At 37.5% G+C, this 26,374-nt stretch overlaps 2 protein-coding genes across 2 annotated transcripts in view; one reads left to right on the forward strand and one right to left on the reverse strand.

Annotated features, from left to right (window-relative positions):
- Positions 1-26,374, reverse strand: part of LOC140168619 (uncharacterized) — a 367,911-nt gene that overhangs the window by 107,699 nt on the left and 233,838 nt on the right. The gene's annotated exons all lie outside the window — the stretch shown is intronic.
- Positions 1-26,374, forward strand: part of LOC140168749 (MAP kinase-activating death domain protein-like) — a 144,733-nt gene that overhangs the window by 70,066 nt on the left and 48,293 nt on the right. Inside the window, 9 exon segments of the mRNA XM_072192159.1 lie at positions 1,089-1,179; positions 1,182-1,426; positions 1,893-2,223; positions 9,652-9,815; positions 12,045-12,101; positions 21,323-21,349; positions 22,153-22,157; positions 22,575-23,113; positions 25,080-25,191. Of these exon segments, the coding sequence (XP_072048260.1) occupies positions 1,089-1,179; positions 1,182-1,426; positions 1,893-2,223; positions 9,652-9,815; positions 12,045-12,101; positions 21,323-21,349; positions 22,153-22,157; positions 22,575-23,113; positions 25,080-25,191 (1,571 nt within the window).

A 26,374-nucleotide genomic window follows, 5' to 3' on the forward strand; every position in this document is an offset into this window, starting at 1 on the left:
CGCCAAATTTCTGACCCTGAACAAGATTGAAATAGTCAATTGATCATGTGATCAGTCAATTAAGTCACCTGTAATTGAAATTGGTGTCTTGAAATGAATAATTTTGTACAAAAGAATCTGATTATCATTAGACCAATGGAAAGTTTAACAAATACTTGAGGTTATTATATAAACTGCTCAAATAAAGAAAGTCCGCAGTCATGTAACCTGTCCTACAGCAAAACCTGATCTTGTTATGACAATTTGATTGATACGGTCGTGTGCAGAATCTTGTTAGCTCTAATTTGATACCACATTTGCTACCAAACACTCAAAAGTGACAAAGATTGATACCAGTTTATGGCATTTGGTGCATTTTCAAAAGTTGCAAATCAAAACGAAGCACGCGGTCGAAATTGCTTAGCGTATAGCGTGGCAATATGGTCAAGCTTGCCTGCCGTCTATCCCCTGTCGATTATCCCAAGTGCGCGCTTTATTCAATTGTAAATTTAAAACGCATGGCTTGCTACAGTGCTTTACTGATGAATACTAGGGCACGATGCGATCGATATGACCTAGCGGTTGTTTCGGGCTATGTCAATGGTCGCGCTCTGCCATTCTCCTCTACAGGTCCGCGTGGTCCATTTTTAATTTGCAACTTTTAAAAATGCACCAAATTTCATATACTGGATCAATCTCTGTGAATTTAGAGTTTTCGGTAGCAAATTTGGTATCAAATTGCAGCTAACAAGATTCTGCACACGACCTTTTCAATCAAATTGTCATAACAAGATCAGGTTTTGGTGTAGGACGTGTTACATGACTGCGGACTTTCTTTATTTGAGGTGTTTACTTGAACATCAATGAAAACAACACTTTAATTCAGCCAATGTGCTACATCAAAAATTAACAGGCAGAATAAACGAGAACTGACTCAAGCACAGATTAAAAGCTCGAACTTTCCCCTCTCCCCTGGCAGGCCACTGTGAAGCTAATGAAATAGTTAAAATAGCATATAACACAAATTCCTAATTTCAATCTTAAAAAGTAAGTAAAATGTGGATTTTAATTTTGTATTTGATAAATTGTGGTTTTTTTTTGCCTTGCAGGCATTAGCAAGTATGAGCTTAAGCCCACCTCCAATCAAAAATTTTGACCAAGCTACTAGTCATGAAGTTGAAGCGATCAATCGCCGGCAAGAAACACAGGTCAACAACGACATGGGCTTCAATCCTTCATCTTCGACAATGACGTCGACTCGGTGGATGTAGCAACTCGGGCTGCTATGGTGCGCTTTTTCAACTCACCCAATGTATTAGCTCATATAACGGAACACACAAGGACGTTAAGATTACATCCTAGGCCTGTGGTAGCTTTTCAAACGATGAGTTTTATGGCATCGAGGACGGTACAGACACCCTTCACAAACAGGCTAGCAAGAACTCAGGTAATTACCCAACAACTTTGTTTTGTTTTTGTTATTTGATTGAGAGCAGAGTGTGCCAGCGGCTAAGGCCCTGACTCGGTGCTAGAGGGCCCTGGTTCAATTCCCAGTAGAGGTAAATATTTTAAAATATGATGTACTTTCTCCATTACTGCATTTGAATTGTGGGGCATGTCTATACAGTGGATGACAAAGACCTCGCATCCAGTTCCGATCGAGATAACGCCTGGCTGTCTGTACCCTGGGCATCATGGGAGAACAGTGTCTGAAATGTATATCAAATGGCTGGTGCTCCTTATCACTAGCTTCCTGGGTGTGCGCTTGTCAGCAATTCCTTTTTTTACGCCAGATTTTGCTGTTAAAGCCCAGCTGTAGGCTTTGACATTAAAAATGTATTAGCTCATATAGCAGAACACACTGTGAAATGAATGTGAAAACTTACAAAGTGTACATTTTTACTATTTTACAGGCTGTGGAATACTTTGGCGAGTACTGTCTGAACCCAGTCAACGTGACATTTTTACGCATCCACACCGGTATGTACGACCCACAGCTCATCGGCGACAAGGGAAAGTGGTATTCGGAACAACTCCAACCCATTCAATTCAAGGTATTCTTTGAGAACTGCACCCTGGGAACGGCGCTGGAGAATGCGAAGGATATCGAGTCGGATTCATCGAATCCAACAGACGAGAGCGGGGAAGAGAGCGACGGCGGAGGAAGTAGCAGTTCGTCTTATTCGTCGCTGAATGACTTCGTGACGGACATGATGAACAGTGAAATCGCTGGCGATGTCCCAGGTAGGTAGTTTATAATTATATATTTGACCAAGATATACAGCACCAAGGTAAATGCACTTTCTGCATGTTTCTATTGGTCACTCTGTATCACTCCGCATTTGTTACCCAGCATTACCTGCCAACCAAGAACCAGTACGTTTCTAGTGATGCAAAAAGTAAGTGTTGCAATGTATACAGGAAGTACCTCAACAGTTCGCTGAAACTTCCAGACGTAACATTGCTGTGTTTCTACTGCAGAAAATGCCTGGTGTCACACCACATGAACTACCTCAAAGGAGGTGGGTAACGGTTGCCAGATGTGTGTCACACTGTTCTGTTTCTACTGAGTATCTTCTTCTACTTGTGTGTGCAACCTATAATAACCAGGAGATATAGCACTCAACACAAATGACCATACGGGTATGCTCCCCTGGAAAGACCCCTGTTTTTGGACTGCACAGCTTTCAAAGACTCCTGAATTTTACCCAAACAAAGCTCTGAAAGATCCTTGATTTTGATCATCTCAGCTCTTAAAAATCCCTAAATAATTGTTCATTCCTCACATTTCTGGGGTTTTCAGGTGATTTTCAACTAGAAAGGTAACAAAGACCCCTAATTTAGACTGTTTGCGGCTCCAAAAGACCCCTTTTACCAGTTCGCCGTCAGCTCTCAAAGACCCACAATCTCAAAATTCCGGGGGAGCATACCCACAAAAAAATTTATGATGTACCCCCAGGTTCAATTGCAACTAAAGACAACACATATAAATCCTGGTTACTTATATGCTCTGGGCTTTAAAATGACTGGCTCGGAGCTCAATTGATAAGTCCGTACAAGGATATTCTCTATAATTAAAAACCTGTATTGTCTTGTTGGTCAGGTTGATCCAGGCCAGTAGTCAATAATCAGTGGCAGGTCAAGATAGTCACTAGAGCAATCATCTAGAACATGTTGATTAGTTTTTGGCTGGTTATAAAGCCAGACATTGAAGGTTATAATTACTAGTAGGATGGGAAAATGGCATTGATTACAGATATGGTTACTTTTGACAATATGCTCATCTATCACGGGCACAGTTCTTTATCCCAATACATTTGTACATTCATTGAATGACCTTTGAAAATTTGGGGACAAAAACTCATACTCTGCAACATGAGGTCAAACTTTGCACTACCAGTGTTTAATTGAGGTTATTGAACTATGCCATTGGGATGAGGCCATTGTGGTCCACAGTGAATGGTTCAAATTAGTATCATTGTCTGGTTGGTTACAATACCTGAGAGGGAGGGGTGTTTAATTCTACTTCACTTGTTTTTAAATTTTTGATTTTCAGTTTTTTAAATAGACCTATACATAAAAGAACACATTTGCATATCGTCGTTGGGCAGGTAAAACCTCCCATGTGCTTGTGGCCCCTGAATATGTTTAAATCAGAACTGCCAACAGGTTACATGCGAGGTTTTGCTTTAAACATGTTCAGGGGCTAATGACACAGGAGGTTTTTCCTGCCCAACAACGATATATTTATTTTTGAGGTAGCTGTGTTGAGTGCAATAGGTGAGAAAATTGATGTTATTCTAAAAATGTTCACTTTTAACCTTGCTATGCTACTAGCGCATTGAAAGCAAGTCTGAAATATTGGCACACATTTTAAGCCTTTTTCAATCATGAGAAGTGATAGTTCTTGGCATGTTTGTGACGCACACAATCAAGTGGAATGTGTCTAATGATGCATACTTATAAAAAAAGCGTAGTGATTAATAGTAGGCTACACACAGGCACAATGCCTAGACATCGATCCACAAGCCTCAGCACACTTTAGAGGTTGCCGCTGACCACTGCTGCCCATATCATTCCATAAACCACAACGCATGGACTTGATGATTTAAGAAGCACACACCCTAGACATTCCACAAATGACCTTCGCAGCTAAGATCAGACCCTGAGTTGCGTACAGATTACAATGAGACAATTCGCAGTAAGTTCCTTGTCCAGGAGAATTTCAAGCTAACTCAATTTTTCCATGAGAGCATACTAAACCACTGCTGGGGTTTGAACCCGCAACCTCTTGCACCATAGTCGAACATGTTATCAAATGAGCTAACTAGACTGCTATAAAGGTGTAAATGAATAATGAACAGAATTATATATTAAAAATGGTTGACATGTCACATATGTGACATGATCAAGGGGAATGAGTCATGTGTCGACCCTGGTCGAAAATGAGTTTTACATAGGTTCCTAAAGAGGCCATTTAAAGCTTTCAGAAAACGAAAACCCCATGTTGATACGGCTTAACTTTGCGAAGTTACGTCATTTTATCAATCGCTGAAAACAATGTAAAACAAAAGAATTTGAACACTTCTTTGCCAATATCTCAAAATCAATATTAGCGACATGCAACTCATTTCCCTCAATTGTGTCATATATATGCATTTGTTTGAGCTTGGTTTTCATTGAAAGCCAATTGTCAAGAAGTTGGAAATATCAAACAAGCTCTGTAATTAGGTGTAAGATATGAAAACATTGAGATAGGGGCGGCGGCAGGTGTTTATAGTGTTTACATTCAATAATTAATTAATACTCTGCGTGATAGCCATAGGCTTCAACATAAAAAGCCCAAGTTTTGAAATATTTTCTCAAAATGTCAAGAGCTGTCTCAAGAACCACTGAAACAATACTAGGCTTGTTTGTACTTATTTTAATGCATTTTCTGTGCTGATTCCAAATGTGGTCACAGATATGTACAATTTTGAAATTTGTGAATTTTTATAAACAAAATTGAGAAACTTTTCGTCTGCAGTCAACACTCGCGTGCAAAGAGTTAGAGTTGTTATATATACTCCAACAACGAAAGTTAGCAGTAGGTACAATTAAAACATGTATGCACACTTATATGTGCTTGCACAAGATTGAGGTTTATCCTTCATGTGTGAGAGAGCACAGAACTTGGTGTATAAATTACAGTGAGGGATTATGAACTTAAAATTGTGATCTTTTGGTAATCATCTTGCCATGAAGGATATGACTGGTTTTAGATTTATGGTTATCTCAATGACATACAATGACAATGTCTTTATTTTGTTCACTTTTAAAGAATTGAAGATCTACCCACAAAGGACTTATCCACATCCAAGGTTGAAACATGAAAAGACAACTTGAATGTTTTCATAGAATGCCATGCTTGAATAATTACCATTATACCTAGATATTGATAGAAAGATTCGAGCCAGGTATACCAACTTGGTGTGGGGAACAAAGACAAAGACAAGATAAAAACTAATGCAGTATGTAAACCAGAATGGTGTACATGCACTGTTACGTCTGCATTAGAAAAATCCAAAACCACAGGGATGGAAGACAAAGTTAACAAAAATACAACCGGCGTTTGAGCAGATAAACTGCTCTTCTTCAGGGACAGACAACAAAATATAAAAGCAAACAACGAAAACTACATACTGTAACTGTAGTTAAAAAACAAGGTAGTGAACCATCTTTCATAGCGGTAAGACATGCTTATTTTGCTCTGAGCTTTGTTTGCTACTGAGTTCTATTTGAACTTGCCTTCACTGAGTCTTTGACTTGAATTTTATTTTTACAAAATTGTTTTTTAACTACAGTTACAGTGTGTAGTTTTCGTTGTTTGCTTTTATATTTTGTTGTCTGTCCCTGAAGAAGAGCAGTTTATCTGCTCGAAACGTCGGTTGTATTTTTGTTAACTTTGTCTTCCATCCCTGTGGTTTTGGATTTTTCTAATGCAGACGTAATAGTGCATGTACACCATTCTGGTTTACATACTGCATTAGTTTTTATCTTGTCTTTGTCTTTGTTCCCCACACCAAGTTGGTATACCTGGCTCGAATCTTTCTGTTTTTATAAATTCTAGGTATCCTCTTGTATCATTCTTTGATCCTTGGTGTGTTTTACCTTGTCCGTTGGAGGCACCATTACCTACTTTGTAGATATTGATACATGTTGTCATGGAGGTATTTCACCCCAGTGTTGCCAATGCCATGATTTAATCACCTATTTGGGCTATTTTTACAAGTATCATGGTGTGGCAATATTTTCCTTCATTTTTCCAATTCCATCTTTAGAGTTCTGAATTGCAATAATGATATATGATTTATTGATTGTCACACAGAATTTGAAGTTTATTCACTCCAGTTTTGTTCCACTCAGTAAGTGATATTGGAAATTTCCAGCTTGGGTCATCATAGGTCAATAGTACTCTAAACTAACTTCGCAAGAGATTTTGTATTCATTTGTACAAAAAAAACAGCCTCCAAAGAAAGTGTTCTTACTTTTTTCTTCAAATATCATACCATGACCACTTTTATGAAGATGAAAGTAATCACTTACGGTACTATAAATGAAGAAAAGTGACAAAAATTAATCGCCAAGGTAAAAAAATGTGCAAAATGGGTAAATTGTGTGTGTCTGTGTTTACAATGGATGGCAGCAACTTTGGTACATGTTTACCACAATGCAACATGATCTAGTTTTTCTGACATCACTTATTTTGTGATTTTTTTTTGCTGGATTCAGTAAAACTGCCCAAATATTTGGTGCTTTTTGTTAACAAATTTGATATAAAATTGGATTGATGGAGCCCATATTTCTTGGTCGAGCTATGACAATATGAGATTTAGGGCCTAAATATTGGACGAGACATAGTCAAGTGCAATATTTTAAAACTCATAGCCAGACCAATAAATATATTGGGCATAAAGCATTTAAATTTTATAATTAGTATTTTTTGGGATCCAACATTTTCTCACACCTGGATTCATCAATACATAGTGTTCAAAAATGGGCATTTACGGTGTCCTGGTGGGCAAATTTGGCTGCACCTTGGTAATATAGAGTTTTGGCAACACTGTTTTGCACTTGATAGAGTATTTAAGATTTATCTATGATACTGCATGACAGTATGACAATAGAATAATGTGACAGTATAGGCAATATAAGGTCACCAGCGTTCACAGACGTTTCGTAAGTCCATATGCATTTCATACACTAGTCCTATTTTAATGTTTTTCTTTGAATAAATTTTGTATATAGATATTTCAAGACCAATAGCTGACATATGTTAGCATACTGCTGACACAAATTTTGTAAACCATATTTTTTTAATCAATTTATAAGAACCCACTTTTATCAAACATGCTGTATATAGTATTTTAAAATAGTCCAGTTTTGAGAATTTAAGAAAACCTGACTATAGAGCCTGTTTTATCTTATCAATATTCTAGTAGTAAAATGCCTACGTGCAGACATGCATTCTATATACACAGAAAATACATTGTGTAGTATGTTTCCATCATAAATACAGTGTCACGGTATTACATTATCCCAGATAAACGGTGTGTGCGTGCTGCAAGAAAACGTGGTTGTATCACCATTAGCAAACTTATATATTATATCAATGCTATGCTGAACTGGTCCAATTGGCTGAATCCCTTCTGTTTCTTCAACTTAATGAGCTCTATTGAGAGCATAGAAGTATAAGTGAGTTAGGGTCTGTGAGCCAACTTAAAACTGACAACACAAATTATTGTTCTTTTGCCCACACTCTAATAAACTATTCCAGTTGACATCCATACGCCCCTTATGGCAGATAACCTTAATTCTTGCATATAGGGAGTGTGAATTTCAGATGGGGTTACCTCAACGGGTGACCCCATTTGATATCTATATGTGCACCCCTTCTGTGGGAGATTAAACAGGAAGCTCCACTTGGCCAGTTCGCCACAGAAGAACTGACTTACACCTGTTACTTTGATGACAGACAGAACAGAATTTACATGGGTAAATTTTAACCTTGACTAATTCCCTAAGGAACTTGAACCAAAAGTGGATCTTCCATAGTGGGTGTAGGGATTTCAACTGGAATAGCCCAATGTTGCTTACTGTCTTACAGATACTGCATTTTGAACTAAGAATAGAGTAATTGATTCCAACAACACAAGAGAAAATACGGTATCTGTTCTCCTGGATATTCTTTTCTTTGATGTGTTCCCAGGATTTCTTGCTATAATGGGCTATTTCATTTAAAATCTACACTCCCCCTGTGGAAGATTTTGGAAATATCTGCCATAGGGGGAGTATAAATTTCAAATGGAATGAGCACATTGGGCAGCTCCATTTGAGACTCACCCTCCCTCTGTGGAAGATTCAGGTTTAATCTTTCTCAGAGGGTGTATGAAATTCAAATGGAATTGCCTAATGTGCTAATTCCATTTGAAATTCATACTCCCCCTGTGGATGATATTTCCAAAATCTTCCACAGGGGTAGTGTGGATTTTAAATGGAATAGCCCAATGGTGGTTCAAAAACATGTGTGTACATAATCCATAACATGTTTATCCACATTATGTAGTATGGTCAGTCCATGCTCAGGGTAACACAAAATGTAAAATATTCATGGGATGGCTGTATAGAGAGAGAATCATGCAAGCATGTCGTTTTGACATTTTAATAAAAAGATCATTGCATGTGTAATGAAGCCTTCAGCATGGCTGCTGATGATGGCAACAAAATGTTTATAACATATTATTGTTTATTTGTTCTGATGATATCACTTGAAAATTTATGACAACAAAATCAAATTCATAGGGTGACACCACAGGCTTACATGTATATGTGACTTGATCTGATCTAACAGACCAAAGTTGGCAATAATGAAATTGAGTTATATATAAAACTGTGCAAGGCATGTCAAGCATATGGAAAAGCAGAGGCCTATCCATTGACCTCAAGATATGCCTACTACGTGCAACTGTGATTTCCATTGCTAATTGCGGATGCTATGACCAAGAATGACCGGAAGAGTTGATGCTTTTGGTATGGAGTGTTACAAGAATTTTCTGCAGGTGATATGGAAAGACAGAACAAATTCCTGGATCCTAGACAAGATATGTACACGTTATAACCACCATTAAAGGCGTAATGGAGAGAAAGCTGAAGTATGTGGCCATATTGTCAGGAAACATTTTGCAAATGGAAGGCCGACAAAGAAAAGGGCATCCACCAACATCTTGGACTAATGAAGTGAAGCTAGTTTCTAACCAAAGAATGCATGGTGCAATGTAGTTGGCATTAGATCTAACGAGATGGCGTACACTTGTAAAGACAACAGCAGTGCTACAGAGTGCCACTTGACAAAGAGAGATAAATCTAAGAAGCAGAAATACAATAAAAATTAAGAAAATTAATACTTACAAAATTATAACTTTGCAACTAAGTATACCAGGGATGTAGGGATTTCAAAATCATTAGGTGCATGGTACTGAGAAAGTTAACTCAATGTTTAACATTTCTGAGTTTGATCTGAGTGGACCACACCATGTCATATACTGTCATCATATTCAATGTCTCATAAATTTCATGAGCAACTACATGAGCCCTGTGTAATCAATTTTTATATTTTCTCTTGAATATTTGCAGAAGACATAGAAGAGGTAATGAGCCCCGTGAGTGAGATGGACACCAATGTGTACAACCCGCCAGATACGTTACAGATTCCGCCGGAGGCTTGCCAGAGTGACTCAGCGTACTCGTGTCCGGAATCCGACTCGTCCTCGAGCCAGGACGCATCCACTTCACCAGATGTAAGATATATATCATTGTAGTATAAAACTTTTTTATGTTCTTATTCATGCAGTGTATAAGATCTCAATCAGATCAAAAAGGTTTCTTGTTAATATTAATCAGTTTAGAATAAGGCATAGGATTGTTTACTGTCGAAACCAAATATCCACAAATCAACTATTGTCGCATCGGATTGAAGATGTTTTTTCTTTAAAATTTTCAAAATTCAGTTTAGACCAGGTAAGTACACCAAAATTGGCTTGAAAAAGCTTCAGTCTTCATGTCCGGTTTTATGATTAAACTGAAACAAGTTTTACGGACATGAAAGTAGTATTAAATGAAATAGTTTATAGAAATAGACTAGCAATTTCTATCGGTAGTCCAAAATGCAACAATAAAATGTCTGTACTTGATCTTTTCTTGGATGTGATTTTTATTGCACACAATAGTTTTACTGTTTAGAATTTTGGATTTGAATAAGAAATTGGTGTTGTAAACTTTCTACACACCAGTAGCGAGAAAATAATTGCTTTAGATAATTCTGAAGACTAGTTTTAAGTGTAGAAGTAAAAAGTATGCACAGAGTAGACTGAAAAGAAGAGCAATGATATATCAGTAGTCAGCAACAGGTCTCATTATACACTTGAAGGTTCAAAGTCCTTGGTTCAAATCCCATATTGGCACATTTTTGTCGTATCAGGTAGACAAAGATGTACATGTACATTCCCATAGCTGTCTTAAATGGCATTTCTGTAAGTTGTGAAAAGTAGGCTATAGTCCTAATTTTGTAAAATTTGTCAGATATTCATATCAAAATCAGTGGCTTTTGAAGTATTCACCAGGTGGCAAAGTTGTTCCAAAAATTATGTAAGAAGCTTCTCTAGAACCACTACCAATTTTGACATCTTAACATTGATACAAAGTTTGAATAACTTATAGCTTGCACATATCCCCCTCCCCCTAATGAGGGTTACCAGACCTGTAATTTGGTGCTATACCTTAAGAAATCAGCGGTTGAAGACTTTAAGACATTGGCTACCTCAATTTCATTTATGTCTGTCTCATACAGATTGTGTCCCACAGTGATTCACAGAAATACAACTTGGGTCACTTTTTTGTTGATTTGACCCACCATTTAGGTCAAAAATGTGTGATAATGCTGCCACCCACTACTAAGTTTAGTAGAAGTCACTGGTTCCAAGTCCTGAATACCCTTGGTATAATGTGACTGTCTGATTGCTGACTACTGATGACGTAGATATATAGTGCTTTATTAACAAACTGCTTGTAATGTCCTTTCCTGCACCCTTTGTCCGTCTCTACCCCTATTATGCCTAATTCTCTTCTTTCCTGTCTTTGTCATTTTCCTGTCTTTGTCCGTCTCTATCTCACCCAATCTGTTTATTTTACTTTGTTGCTTTTTCTTTCTCTCCTGGCTTTGTTTGCATTCCATCCTGTTGCTATGGGTTTTTTGTCTTTCTTTTAATTTTATGCCCTCTCTTCCTCCCCTCTCTTCCTCTCCCTCTCATCCTCCCTCCCTTCTTCCTGCCCCCCCCTTCTCTTTGTCCCCTTTCTTCCTGCCCTCTCTTCCTCCCCTCTTCCTGCCCTCTCTTTCTCCCCTCTCCCTGCCCCCTCTTCCTCCCCTCTTCCTGCCCACTCTTCCTGCCCTCTCTTCCTGCCCTCTCTTCCTCCCCTCTTCCTGCCCACTCTTCCTGCCCTCTCTTCCTCTCCTGCTCTTTCTCCCCCTCTTTGTCCCTCTCTTCTTCCCTCTCTTCCTCCCTCTCTTATTCCCTCTCTCTTCCACTCTCCCTCTTTCCCCCCCTCTCTCTCTCTTCCCCCCCTTTTCTTTGTCCCCCTCTATTCCTTCCCTCTCTACCTTTTTGGTCATGTACCTTTCTACCTCCCCCTCTCTTCCTGCTCCTCTCTTCCCTTCCTTTCACTCTCTTTTCTTCCTCTTACTCACGTATGACTTACCTTTTCTCTATCTTACCCCTCCTATCTTCTTTTTGACTTTGTTTCTTTGATACGATTACTTTCTGGATTGGTATTCTACATTTTATTTTATTTGAATCCTGTGCCTTTATTTCTAATCAATTTTCATGCCATTTGATTTATTCTACTTATTTTTTAAAAATATTTTATTTGTTTTTACCACGTACCTTTATTAATGCATTCCAATCTTCCTTCATGTAAATCTATCATCCTCACCTTGTACCCTGTTTATGCATTCCCATAATGCACGTCTGCAGTCATCTGACGAGGAGCCTAGGCATCTGCTGCCTCAACTGCCACCGCCACGTCGGAGGGTATGCACCCATTTCATTGTATTAGACACAAGTAGAGTTGTCCTTTCAGAATTTTATAGGAACAGAAGTTAATCAAAATTCCGGACTCACTGACGATTTTCAGTTATATGTGTGGATGTATTTCCAGAAATGGTCCGTATTGAAGTAATTTTGTACAGTTGTAATTCTTGGAACAAACTTTTTGCGAAAGTTAATCAAAACTGTGGAGTCGTCAACAATTTTAGTTATATATATTGCGACCTGTTCATCAGGTCTTGATCAAACTGTGCAGATGTTTGATTGGTGTTTTTTGTGCGAGATGGTAAATAGCTAGGAAATTGTTCCAAAGTTTTAGATGTTTTGTTCATTGGGTTTTTGTCAGACTGCATAGAGATTTGACTGGTGTTTTGATCATGTGATGGTGAACAGCAAGGAAATTGTTTCAGAATTTGTACTGTTTTGCCATTTACCATCACATGACCAAAACACCAATTAAACTCTTTGCGCATTATGATGAGGACCAGGTGAGCGGGTTGCATCATAACTGAAAATTATTGCCACGTCCAGAATGTTGATTTAGGTCTTCTACTGGACTCAGAATATTCATAATCTTGTTTCAGCATTTTTATTGTTTCGCAAAGTTTGTTCTAAGAATTGCAAGAATACAAAATTACCTTGATTTAGACATTTTCTGTGAACACAACCACACAGATGTTATATCTACTATATAAATAGAACCTTAATGCATACTATTTGCATTTATGAAACACAATTTTTAGAAAATTTCATGGAAAGAATTCTCTCCATATATAAAGTGTTGCTTAAGGAGCACTGACAAATATCCATTAAAAATAGACACAAAAAAATGCTAAGAATACAAAACAGGTCAGATTGTGTTTGAGCACAAGAAATATATCAGAAAGGACAGCTCTATTCTAAGAGATTTGTATAGGAAGCACACACAGGCTGACAGTATAATAGCTACTGCTTGGATGGTATATGTCGTGTTCTATCTATATCACAGTCTGCTGTAAAGCACGCTGTATCATCACATTTAGGGGGAAGTGTACTGTACATCTTTCTTTTTCCTTTGCTAAGCGTGTTGTTTCTTACACTTAACACTATCTTGCACTTTGACTTAACGTTGATTCGTTGAATGAAAACATTGTAGAGTTGATGGTGTTTGACATATTATCATGAGCTACTCAAGTTGTTGCTTGGTTTTCTCACTTTGGGAGCTGTATATATATAGCGCAAGATGTTTTTTGGCAATGCACAGTGGTGGCGCTGCAATGGGACATGGGAGTATTTCCCACCCCATCCCCTTGTACGTCTCCATCTTGAATTTCTCGCCACGCATCCCTCAGTGGTGGTACCCACAAGGGGGCATGGGAGAATTTGCCACCTCCAACTTATCACTGAAAATTCCACTGTTTTAAGCAAAATTATCAGATTCCTCCTCCTAAAATTCAAATTTTCCCCACCCCACCCCACTCTACCCCATCCCTACCCAGAAACAAATATTTGGTGGTGCCACTGCTGATGCACATGTTGATGTTGGCATTGGCAAGAAGATACTTTAAAACATTGTGGATAAAAATGATATACTTTCAAATTTGAAGTGGTTTTTTTCTTTTAAAATAATCATGGTAGATAATGAATTGATTTCAATTTGTCCTCTGGCTAAATTCAATGGCAAATCAAGCAGTGACACTCTACCATATTTTAACTTTTATGGATGCTTAAACAGAAAATTGATGCTTTACTTAAATATAAAATGTGCATGTTTGTTGCATCCACCACTGCACTGTTATTTTTTGTTGTTGGAAAGAAAGGACAACAAACTTAAAAATTTTACATAGATTTAAGGTCCTATAGATATTGAACAAATAATAGTGCCAGAATGAGTGGAGTCCAGACTCTATATTATAACACAAGGGTTCTCATCAAGTGGCCTGCCAACCACTTATATTTTAAACTATATAATATGATCATTTTACAGGGAAGAACCATTCTTCCCAATGCAAAAGTATAGGAGCGAAATTGCAATAGTGTGTAAGAGGCTGAAATCAGTCTCTTGTTTCCCAGGGCGTTTTTCTAGTTGTTTGTGATTATTGAATCCCTAACTTAACCACTGCCCTAAACCCTACCCTAAATCCTATCCCTAAAACCCAACCCTAATCCTAAACATAAACCCTAATCCTAACCCTAAACCCTAATCCTAACCATAAAACCTAAACCCTAATCTCAACTCAAAACCCTAATTCTAACCCTAAATCCTAAAACCTAAACCCCAACCCTAAAACCTAAACCCTATACCCTAACCTTAACCCTAGATCCCTTTCAAAAGCGTGTAACAAATGAACCACGGAAGAACCACAGTTCTTTCCTGCATTTTGACGACTAAATATGCCTCATGTATTCATCCCTCAAGCATGTATGTTTGAAATGTGTTTGGCACCCTTGTGGTACTCAAACATAATATGAAGTTGAGAACCTCTGTTATAACTTCTTCGGGATGAACCATGCTTCTCTGACTTTCCAGTCTATCCTCCAGTGGTGGTGTTTGGTATTATTATATATTTAGTGGTAGATGTTTGTTGGGACAGTATTCTAGGACCATTTACAGGACCATCTCATCTGTTCTATAGGACCATATTACATGTTTTCATGGATCTAAAGAACCACCTTGCTTGTGTTATATGAATATGTAGAACCACCCATAAGAACATTATTCAAATCCTATAATCCAGGTCCCATAAGACCATCATTTGTCAACACCATCCTGTATATTCTTCATTTAAAGAGGAAGCCCTGCCATAGCAGTTCTTCTGGGGTGAACCAACCCTGATCAAATTAATCAGTGGCAAGGTTATCTCTGAATTTGACAGGTACTAGTTGATGTTTTACTATTATTGCATCAATAAGCATGTGTCAAATTCAGAGATAAACTTGTCACCCATTAATTTGATAACAAGTTAGGTTTGGTTTAACCCCAGAAGAACTGCTATGGCGTGCCTTCCCCTTTGCCTCAAATATTGTGAAATAGCATTTATCAGCTTATGCTTTGAAACTTTCATGGATCTAATGACAACTTATGTTATGAATATTTAGAACCACCTTATATAGAACCATTATCCAAGACTATATTGTGTGGGGTACTCTTCATTTAATTGAACCACCCTATATTAATTTTCAATATTTGACTTGCTGTGGTTTTACAACTCTTAGTTTAGTGTTATAATAAACATTTGACGGTAAGGCTTTTGATGTTTGTATATTTTATCGATTAGTTTAAAATATTGACTAACTATCAAAGTATTTGAGCTTTGTTTAGTTGACTAACAATTGAAACCCTAGCGTTTAGATTGGTGAAAATAATTTTCTGTGGCCATTATCTGCTGTGTTTGTTTGATTTCTGTTGATCTTGTTTAAAATATTTACTAACGTTTTGATAATTTTGGAGATTGTGTTTTGTGGCAATAATTTTAATATTTAGAAAGTTATGGATAGAAGAGCTGATTTTATTTTTTATAAATAGACGAAACGATTCAACACCATTATATATATAGTTGACATTGTAATTAACATTTTGTCAATTTTAACCTAGTAGTTTTTAGTTGGCTGTATTCTGTTTTGGTTTTGTGGGTTTTTTATTTTTTTGAGGAGAGGGTTAGAAGGGGTGGAATTTTTTTAAACAACTGTTTACTTAACATCATGCATAAATAGCATAAAAACACATCACAGTCACAGGATTTCATTTAGATCATGGCATTGATAGCAAGAACATAATAATTGATCATTGCATGAAAAATTGTTGAAACTTCTGTGTAAATTCTGTATGGTTTCAAATTTTGAGGTAGAATTTTCATAGGTGAGAGTATGACGTAAGTAGATTGAATTGGAGGCATCGCTTAATAAGGCAAGTCTGAAACTCGATATGCTTTGAAATATTATTGTTCAGATTTCCAGGAAACATGACAGTAGCATTATGAGGTATTGGGGAAATGAAATTGCACATAAAATGCAATCAGTTCTACATATGAAGATGATAAAAACCAATTCACATATTTCAAAAGCTTATGGCAAGACAATACCCATTGAGACATATGCGGCTGCATGTCTTTAGGAGTGGGCCATTCCATTTAAAATCGACACTACCCTGTGGAAGATTGTGAAAATATTACACAGGGGGAGTGTGAATTTCAAATGGAATAAACACATTAGGCAGTTCCATTTGAATTTCATACACCCTCTAAGGAAGATTCAACCTGAATCTTTCTTAGAGGGAGGGTGAGATTTAAATAGATTTGGTTAATGTGCTATTCCATTTGAAATACAAACTCCCCCTGTGAAGATATTTCCAAAATCTTCCACAGGGTAGTGTGGATTTTAAATGGAATAGCCCAAAATGGGCTAAATTCTAGTTGAAATATACACACCTCCCTATAGACATGGTTTTAATCTTCCACAGAGGGAGTGTGAATTTCAAATAGGGTTACCTGAATGGGTGACTTTATTTAAATTAAAAGTCTACACCCAAGTGTGGGATAATTAAGATCATGTCCTCCATATGGGATATTATGGATTTCAAACAGAATATCCTAGTGACAAATAGATTCCCATACAACCGCCCCCACATTTTTTGTGCTTCAATTATTTATGCTACAGTGCTGTCGTGGCAAGCAGGCACACAGGTAGACATGGACAGAATATGCAAGAAAAGGCGTAAAAGCGTGACTAGAGAACTTGTTGAAGTAAATTCACGGTTGCCACACACTGACGACGTACATGCTCAATTTTTGGACTACTTGTAGTTGTGCATGGTGTCATGTGGGGGAGGGAGCATTTTCCCACACATTAAAGCTTTCCAATTTGTATGAAAGCCGTACTGCATTTTTATTTTGACTAAAACTGACTATTTTTTTTAAATTCCAGGATATTTGCTATTTTATTATATTAAAATACATTTTATCCCATTACCCTTTTATTAAAGCCAGGTAGATGGGTTAATTACATCTTTTGGAAAAATATTTTCATGTCTGTGAAAGAATGAAAAAAATTGTGTTAAATCAGTCCATTTTGGATAGCCCACTGTGAACTGTGACAATTATAGCCTATTCCAGTTGAAATCCATATACCCCCCTTATGGAAGACTTGTCCTTAATCTTCCACACAGGGAAATTTAAAATCTACACCCCCATAAGGGGTATGAATTTCAACTGGAATAGCCTAATTAATAACTGGTGTTTTTAACAGATTCACTGGAATTGAGTTACTTTCTATACAATATACACTCAATTTTTTTTTTTTGTTGTTGTTGAAAACCTTCCAGAAAATGCCATCAGAAATGCAGGTGTATAACAAATAAGGACTTTTATCAGCAATTAGATGTTTCTCCTCGATAATAAGATGACTTTCAGATACAATTACATAGGGATTTTGAGTACCATATTGTCCGGTATATTTTGCCGGGCGGTGTTTGGTGTCCCTATGTTAATTCCACACATCACCTGTAGGTGACAGTGCTATGGCAACCCAGCGTGAATTATAAATTTATATTCCTGTCGTTAAAAATCGCTATCCAGCCCATGGGATAAAATATAGGTCATCTGCAGGAAATGTCATGTACCGACATATTGTGCTATTCCAGTTGAAATCCATACCCCCTGTGGAAGACATGACCTTAATCTTCTACAAAGGGAGTGTGAATTTTAAATGAGGATACCTGAATGTGGGACTTTATATTTGAAATTCACACCCCCTGTGTGGCAGATAAAGGTCATGCCTTCCACAGAGGGTATAAGGATTTCAGATGTAACAGCCCATTGCACTGAATTAGAAGTGAGCATGCATTTTCAAGCATCTGATAGAAGAACAGATGAAATGTAAAAATATGTATATATACACAAGAAGCATCATAAGAAGAAACTGATCTGTCTGTCATCATTTAAGGGCACATTCACAGATTTCATTTTTGGACACATTTTGCTGGTTTTATTGAGATTCTCCATAAATATTTTCCATATTTAGGCAGTGTTGCCAAAAATTTCCAGCATCAAGGTGCGGCGCATTGACTCGCCAGGCTGCAGTAAACGATTCTCAAGTAGCCCAATTTTTCAGCATCCTGATATTTTGGCTGATTTACCTAAATTAGAATGCAAATCACCCAATTGGGCAGAAGATCACTTGACTTAAAAACTTGATGCACTTAACAATGGGAAGTTACTGACCGATCAAATAAATGGTCTCAAAACCCATTGTAATTGCAATTTGGAGACTCAAAACATTTTAAAATCAGCTAAATTGAAAGGAAACTATATCAAAGTTCTGCCTGACACTGGCAAAAAAAGCCCAATTTTAGGCAAGTAGCACATGTTTTGAGTAGCGGCAAGTGATCGCCAAGTAGCCCAATTATGCACCTCAACACATCACTGGGTTTAGATTTTGTCATATCACATGGATCATTTTGACATTTTTAAAGAAAATCATAGACTAATTTTCATTATAGATTTCATATTATTTTTTAAACAAAATGTACTCTAAAAAATCTTGCCATTCATTTTTTGCTTGAAAATATCTCCTTTTTTCTGGATTTTCAAATACTTGGAGCATCCTCCTTTAAATGAAATAAATCAAATTGGATGATCACAAAATGCACATTTAAACATGTTAAAGCCGAAAGGGGGTTAAGCATTCACCTAGCCTAGCTCATATTCTAAGTAAGTCTTCCCACACACAACATCAGATGAAATACTAAACGTTTTAGATTAAACTGTCTGCTGACAAGATAAATTTAACCACATGAGAACTACCTGCCGATTGGTCAAAAAGAAGTTTTCATTATCAATTGAACCAATTAGCAACATTGTTAGAATAATTTCACCACCCAAAAAATTGGGAGTGAATTATTTGCAAAGCTCCATTCTGATTGGGGATTAAAATGAAGATATCATGTAATTGACCAATTAGAGGCAATGTTAGATTGGCAGGTATAGTGCTCAGGGGGTTAAGATTCAGTGCAGACACTGTAAATTTGTTCGCAAACAAAACCATTATTAGTTATTTATTTTTTAAAGCAAATAGACGTAGAAAGTGATGCGGTTTAGAATAATGTATTTTTACAATTTATTGCTAAAACAACGAAGAGAAAAGAGCACAACAGCAAACCAACTGAACAGTGGCGGCACCAGGATTTTTTTCAGGAGGGCATGGGGGCAAAGTGAATTTTGGAAGGGGGCATTTGGCAAAATCAACAAAATTGCCACAAAAAGTGGAAATTATTATAACTTTGTTATTTTACTGGGGGGGGAGGGTTCTGACTTCTGACTAGGGAAATTTGCCACCCCATGCCTCCCCCCTCTCCCCACCTGTGAAACTGCCACTGCAACTGAAATTAATATGAACATTTTATATATTTGTCTATTTTGGGGACTGCATGGTCAAAGTTTTTGAAAGATTCAGGATGAAATTGTAATTTGAGATAAACGCTTTATTTTTTATTTCGCATTACATCTTTACAGCAAAACTAACTCAGTATGTTACCACCCTTTAAATATATACAGTACATTATACAGTACATCACACATTCATGTTTGTTGAGAATTCTTAATTCAAGCATATATGTAGTAGACCCGGCTTGGAAAGCTCAAGAGTGTTAGCTGTGAAATCGCCAGGGAAACTTTAGGTAGAGTAAACAGTTGATTTACTAGAATGAGGCCTCCTTGATCTAGATTTGACACCAAACTCAAAATGTGGATCATTGGATATACATTATATATTAAGGACAATCCACAGAGACATAAATAAAAGATGCAGAGTTGGTATAAATACTTTTATTTAGCCAGTTTAAAGTGGAGAGGTGGGTAGGGGAATGTGTGGCAAATTCAATGGTGCAGTAACAGGTTTGTCGGTTTAGATTAGTGGGAGCAAATATCAAGAAAATGGTTTGGAGAAGGAGTACTTTTCCAAATTTTCATCGTTTTTTCATAAAATTTGCAACAGAATTTGGAATTTGTCAAATTATTTAATTTTAATTTATCTTTATTTTGAACTGAAATAATTATTCAAAGTCCACAACATTAGTACAATTTTGGGTCTCTTTTTAGTTAGATTTGATATAATTTCCATCAGGATATGTTTTATAGAGTCCTAGCCACACATTCCCACCCTAACAAAATTAACAACCCTGGGGTAGAGAAGGGGAATGTGATTAGGTGTATATTTGTGCTGGGGGATGCTAGGCCAGAATGGAAGATGAAAAGGTTACAGTAGTCCCACAATGGCTTGAATGCAGAATAAAGTATGGCTTGGTTGTTTTAGTGTGCTGATTTGGTTTAGTGTGATTTCAATGTGTGGAGCTACCCATAAGTTGGACATAATCTTAAAATGTGTATAAAATGTATATTTTAATTTTTTTGTTTTTGAGATTGTGTAATCAAATATTTTTGAATTTCATTTAATTAGCTGAGTGAAAATTGTATTCACACACTCCAAGTTTCCATATTGGCACCTTTTTGATTTCATCGTGTTTTTGCACCGTTCATATCACATGATCATATAAACTGATGGATTCTCTTTGTGGACCACTGGTCAATTGTGGACCACTGGTCAATTGTGGACCACTGGTCAAGTTGCTTTGTAGACCACTGGTCAAGGTGTATCATCCATATCCATATTTGGATTAAATTGTTCTAACTGGGAATAGCTGCCCTTTGTCATACTTGGTGGTTAGTTGGTGAGAAATACACAACCAGATTCCTATTGTGGCTGGTTGCACAGACACATTGATACCAAGGTACTTGCCTGGTACTCTGCAGTACCAGAGGAGTACCAGTGAAGTACCACTGCTGGGGATCCTCAGTAGTAGCTTTGGTACTGTGTAGGTACTCTTGTGTATACCAGTCAGGTACGTTGGTGGTGGTGTACCTGTGCAGGCAACTGTGATAGAATCTTGTAGTGTAAACAGGGCATGAACCATATTGACATAAGACAGCCTTAAAGCAATTAGAACAATTTAATTCTGCGGTACTCAAGTGGAACACTTAACATGCATGGGAGATTGTCTAAAAAGTGTATCCCCAAGTGACCATGTTTTTTGTCCTTAAGCAGGGCTGAAGTTGTTGTTTGTGGGGGGAGTAGGGGACTTGCAAAGAAGGGAATTGTAGATATATCTGCCCTGTGTAAAGTAAATGTATTAGTGTCATCTCTAAACTATCCCACTTCCGATTGCCTTCTTGCAGCGCCAAGGAAGTACGCCTATTATTAAAGTAAGTAAAAACACACACATCTCAAACCTTAGATATTCAATGTAGTCATTGTAACGGGCCCATATTTGTGGTAATATCACAACTTATGCATCCTGACTATGTATTGATATTGTTTTAATCAGTTTTCCCTGTTTTGAAACCACCTCCACATCATTAACACACTTTTTGTCCCATCATGGGTGGGAGAGATATTGAGGGAGGTGTATTGATATTCTGTTTTCCCTGTTTTGAAAACTCTCTCCACATTATTAAAATTCTTTATGTCCAACCATGGGGAGGAGGGGGGTTTGTGGTATCTTTGGACATGGGTAATGCCATTTCACTTAAGACCAGTGGTCCATGGTATGCCCTATATGTATCTGTGATGTACATGTTGTAAATAGAATGTTGACAGTATAATGAAAATTTTATTAAAATATTTATCATTATTATTATTATTATTATTATTATCATCTTAGAATGTACTTTGAGCACCAATTTTGATTTTTTTTCCAAATTGAACTTCATCTCATAACACCTTATTATCGCAGCAATTGATTTCATCAATCAAAAATCTGTCTCAAAATCCATACAATTAAAATTTGCTTGAACAATTTTCTAAAAACCAATGTTGTCAAGGTATGCCTAAATTAGCAGATATTTTGATTGAATTTTGATGAATTGAAATCATTATGAAACTGAGGTCAATGACTCCCAGGTAGCAACTGTAAAGTCCAAATGGCATGTTGGCGATGCTGTCTGTAACTTATGCTCTTGGAGCATTTATTCTGTAATTGTATTCATTTAATTATGTTTTTATTCAGTTAATGTGTCTATTTATGGAATAAAATTTGACGGTCGTAACACACAGGGGTGTATGTGATGGACAAAATATGTTTCCGAGAAAAACATGTTTGAAGGATCAGTTTCTAATAACGTGCAAAATATTTATTGCGCATTGGGAATCTCAGTTTGATTATTTCTCATGTGCTAGATATAGACTATAATTAATAGATACCTATCAAGTCAAGTAGTTATGCTCCTGGAGCACTCTATGTAGACAATATGTGAAATATGCAAGGTAGGTCATGTGACATGCAGGTGATGCATGCAGGTGTTGCAGCGGTCATTTTTGGATATCAATGACCGCCATTGACATTCCCATTGGTTATACAATAATCCGGTATTCTTAAGTTTCGTATTATTTATTTTCTCTATTTATTTCATTTTTTATTTCTCTTGATAGGTCAAAGCAGCTACCTCTGGAGGTGACACAGATGGCGGCAGCTGAAAGCTTACAATACGACTCGGACACACCTTCCGATAAAGTCAGCTCCATGCGATCCAAGATGGCCGCTCAACTGCCAAATTTTTCCAAGTCATTCGATGATACTGGCTCACGAGCTAGGGAGGAGAGGAAAAGAGACAAGAACAAGAGACAAGATTCCGGACGGACTTCACCTACCTTTCTTGATAAAGTCAATGCACTTTTCCGATCAGATTCCTCAGACTCATCAGCACCGCCCTCCCCCACGAAACCGTCAGCACCCAAGAAACCGTCATTGTTAAAAGGAATAATGGACTTGGCTCTTGAGAGCACGGGACAATTGCAACTAATTTGAAAGAGCCTTCATCGCCAACGCCAGTTCAGTAGTACAATGACTGATAATAGCGGTTATGCTCCCAGTGTTCAATCGGATCCAGGTTTATATAGGAGCAGTAGTGGTGTGTCAAGTATGGGGTTACCAGCCAGGAGGAAAAAGAATAGTTCACCATTCCCAAAAGGTTAGTGGATAGTATACAAATACAACATGGTATAGATAATAGAGCACAGTGTCGTCGCCCCGATATCTTCATGGCAGAAATCGCCATGGTAGATTGAATCCCCCGCCACACATGGCCATTATACATATCGACCTGTTAAATATAATAGGCCGAAGAACATCTGACTAAGGCTACTGACAAAAGCCCCGATTAGCTCGGTGACTCACCTCGCTGTGTGTCAGTCAAGCATGGTATGTCATAGGTCATATTCTTTTAGACAACCTTCACGATTGGTCTATACACTGCGCTATATAATTCGGCACATATAAATCAGAATTATTGCGGAATTATTGTCAGTTTTTGACTCAAGACGCAAGCTACTGTCTCAAAGCGCAAGCTAACGACTATTATATCTGTTCAAAATATATATTCATGTGCAAGGAACCACATCTGGTTTCTTTATACTGAAATCATTTACGGGAGATATTCATCATTTTCTAACCCGGTATCCGAAGATTTTCGTCTGATATCAAAATCGTGCATAGCAATTCACGTGTATCGATCCCGTGTATTAATTTTAGTGTCTCTGCTGCACCAAATAATTATTAACCAGACGATGTCGGTGTGTAGAGGGAAGTAGTGTAAAATACTGGTCCCGTGGTGTTGGATGATTGAGGCTAAATGTGTAGTGGGGGGAAATAGTCTCAATTATCCAATACGGAGGGACCAATGCAGTATTTACACCAACCAGATATAAATCATGTTGTATTTGTTTTACTATACATCATAAATATTTTACTATCCTGTAAAAGCACAGCTAGACATGGTTGCACAGTCTGTGAGTTTGTATAGGTATAACAGTCAACATGGTACAGTAAAAGATTACGGTTGTGGCTTATCTGACTTTATTTGTAGGATATCGTAGTGCACTAAGTGTACCAAACTTTGTTTTTCATATATGTGACGTGTCATGTCAAAAGGAGACACTTTTGGGCAGGATCGTAAATGGAGAAATAGCCAAAAATCTGCCGGGGGAGATTTTTTCACAATTTGGGTTTGTTGCGAAGTTGTGATGTTATTAATGTTTAAAATATTGTCTGATAGTTTCAGCCCGGAATATAACTGGCATCTTGTATTTTTTTGAGACATTTTTCAAGGAAATTCCTACTCTCAACATTGTCAATAATATTTTTAAAGGCCGATATCTCAATTTCCAATTTCATAATACCATAACTTACGAACTCAATATCTTCGCTTAGGAATGTCCGATTTCATTGGGGAAAACGGCGTTGTGGGAGCAAAATATCTCTAAATTTAAGATATGTAAAAACTCAAAATTGGTAACCTGCCCAAAAGTGTCTCCTTTTGACATGACACGTCACATATATTATGTCAAATGAGATGTTGGGATTACCTAATAAATAATCAGACTCATACTGTGATTTCCAGCTGTTCCAGTTGAAATCCATACACTCCTTGTGGAAGACATGACCTTATAATCACAGGGAGTGTAGATTTCAAATGGAGCCACCCATTCAGGTAATCTCATTTGAAAATCACACTCCCTGTGTGGCAGATTAAAGGTTATGTCATCCGTAGAGGGTGTATGGATTTCAACTGGAATAGCTCAACCCAAACTGGAGCAATGGGCTATTCCATTTAAAATCCACACTAACCTCTGTGGAAGATTTTGGAAATATCTTTCACACAGAGAGTATGAATTACAAATGGAATTGAACATTAACCAACTCTATTTGAAACTCACCCTCCCTCTGTGGAAGATTCATGTAGAATCTTTCTCAGAGGGTATCATAATTATGAAAATCTTCTACAGGGGTAGTGTGGACTTAAAATGGAATAGCCCAATTGAGCTCAAAACTAAAGAGTAAGAATGTTTATGGGCCTCAATGTGAGGTAGAACATACCATGTATTACAATAGAACCATTCACACACCTTTAACCGCTCATTAAATTTGTTTGCTTATAGACACAAGGAGGTCATTGGTTGAGAGGTCGTCACTTATTCGCCACCATTCCACCACAAAACCACGAGACCCGGATCGGCGGAAGCAATCAATTACAGACGAGAGGCCTAACAGGTATATGTAGGTTATCTACCCAATTCTAGATGGTATAGGAATACTAGTAATAGTTATGCTGCGCTACCTGATGGGGGGATTGATCAGAACTTATCCCGGCTGTGATGGGTTATTGCGAATTAGGCCGATTAGCATACTGTTGTAGAATTGTATCCCCTTAGTGTTAGGTATTGTTGAGGTCTTTGATGATGGAATGCTGAATGTCACTAACAGTTTCACAGCATGAAATGTTTGTTAGTTAGTCAATAGGTTGTAACCTTAACCTCCCTGAAACCTACAAATCCTCTTAGCATGTTTCTATTGAGACTGTTTCTACTGAGAATGTTTCTACTTAGACTGTTTCTACAGAGACTGTATCTACTGAGACTGTTTCTACTGAGACTGTTTCTACAGTTAATGTTTACCGTGTTGGACCAGCATTTATCAGTTATCAGCACACCAAAATGAAATCTTTGAATATGCTTCTACATGTGTTACATGTAAGCATATAGTATACCAGTAAATGCTTTCAGTAGAAACAGCTTGGAACCGTTGTTTATGATTAGTATGACAACCATTAGTTAATAGATGAGATGACATGTAAAGCTATAGGTGAGGATGACGTCAACTGACAAACGCTGTTGAAAACTCTGGCGCGTGGCAGGGAAAACGAGCTGTGTCTTATGGGTAAATAATGACTACACGCAGTGCACTGGAATTGCGCTTCATATCAACGCAATGCGTTGTTAAGCCAACTAAACCTTTAGCAAATGCAGTGCTTAGATGTCCATTCCATTCCAACCAATGAAGTGGTCATATGCTATTACCTAAATCATGTCAACAGGCCAATTCATGGCATAGTATGCAAATACTGCAGTTGCCTCATCTATTGGGCTTTTCCAGTTGAAATCCATATACCCTATGGAAGAAATTACCTTAATCTTCCACGCACAGGCTGTGAATTTCAAATGGGGTTGCATGAATGGGTGACTCCATTTGAAATCTGTACCCCTGTGTTGGAGAATAAGGTCACGCCGTCCATAAGGAGTATATGGATTTTAACTGCAGTAGCCCACTGTCAATTTGGCCCTGTGTGTATTTGACTCTTATGGATGAAAAAGAAGAATCGCATTCTTCAATTTGTAAGCAATATACTTCCCTTCCTCCTCCCTCCCTCCCTCCCTCCCTCCCTCCCTCCCTCCCT

This window comes from Amphiura filiformis, chromosome 13 (assembly GCF_039555335.1).
Source record: "Amphiura filiformis chromosome 13, Afil_fr2py, whole genome shotgun sequence".
In the NCBI taxonomy this organism is placed as follows: domain Eukaryota; kingdom Metazoa; phylum Echinodermata; class Ophiuroidea; order Amphilepidida; family Amphiuridae; genus Amphiura; species Amphiura filiformis.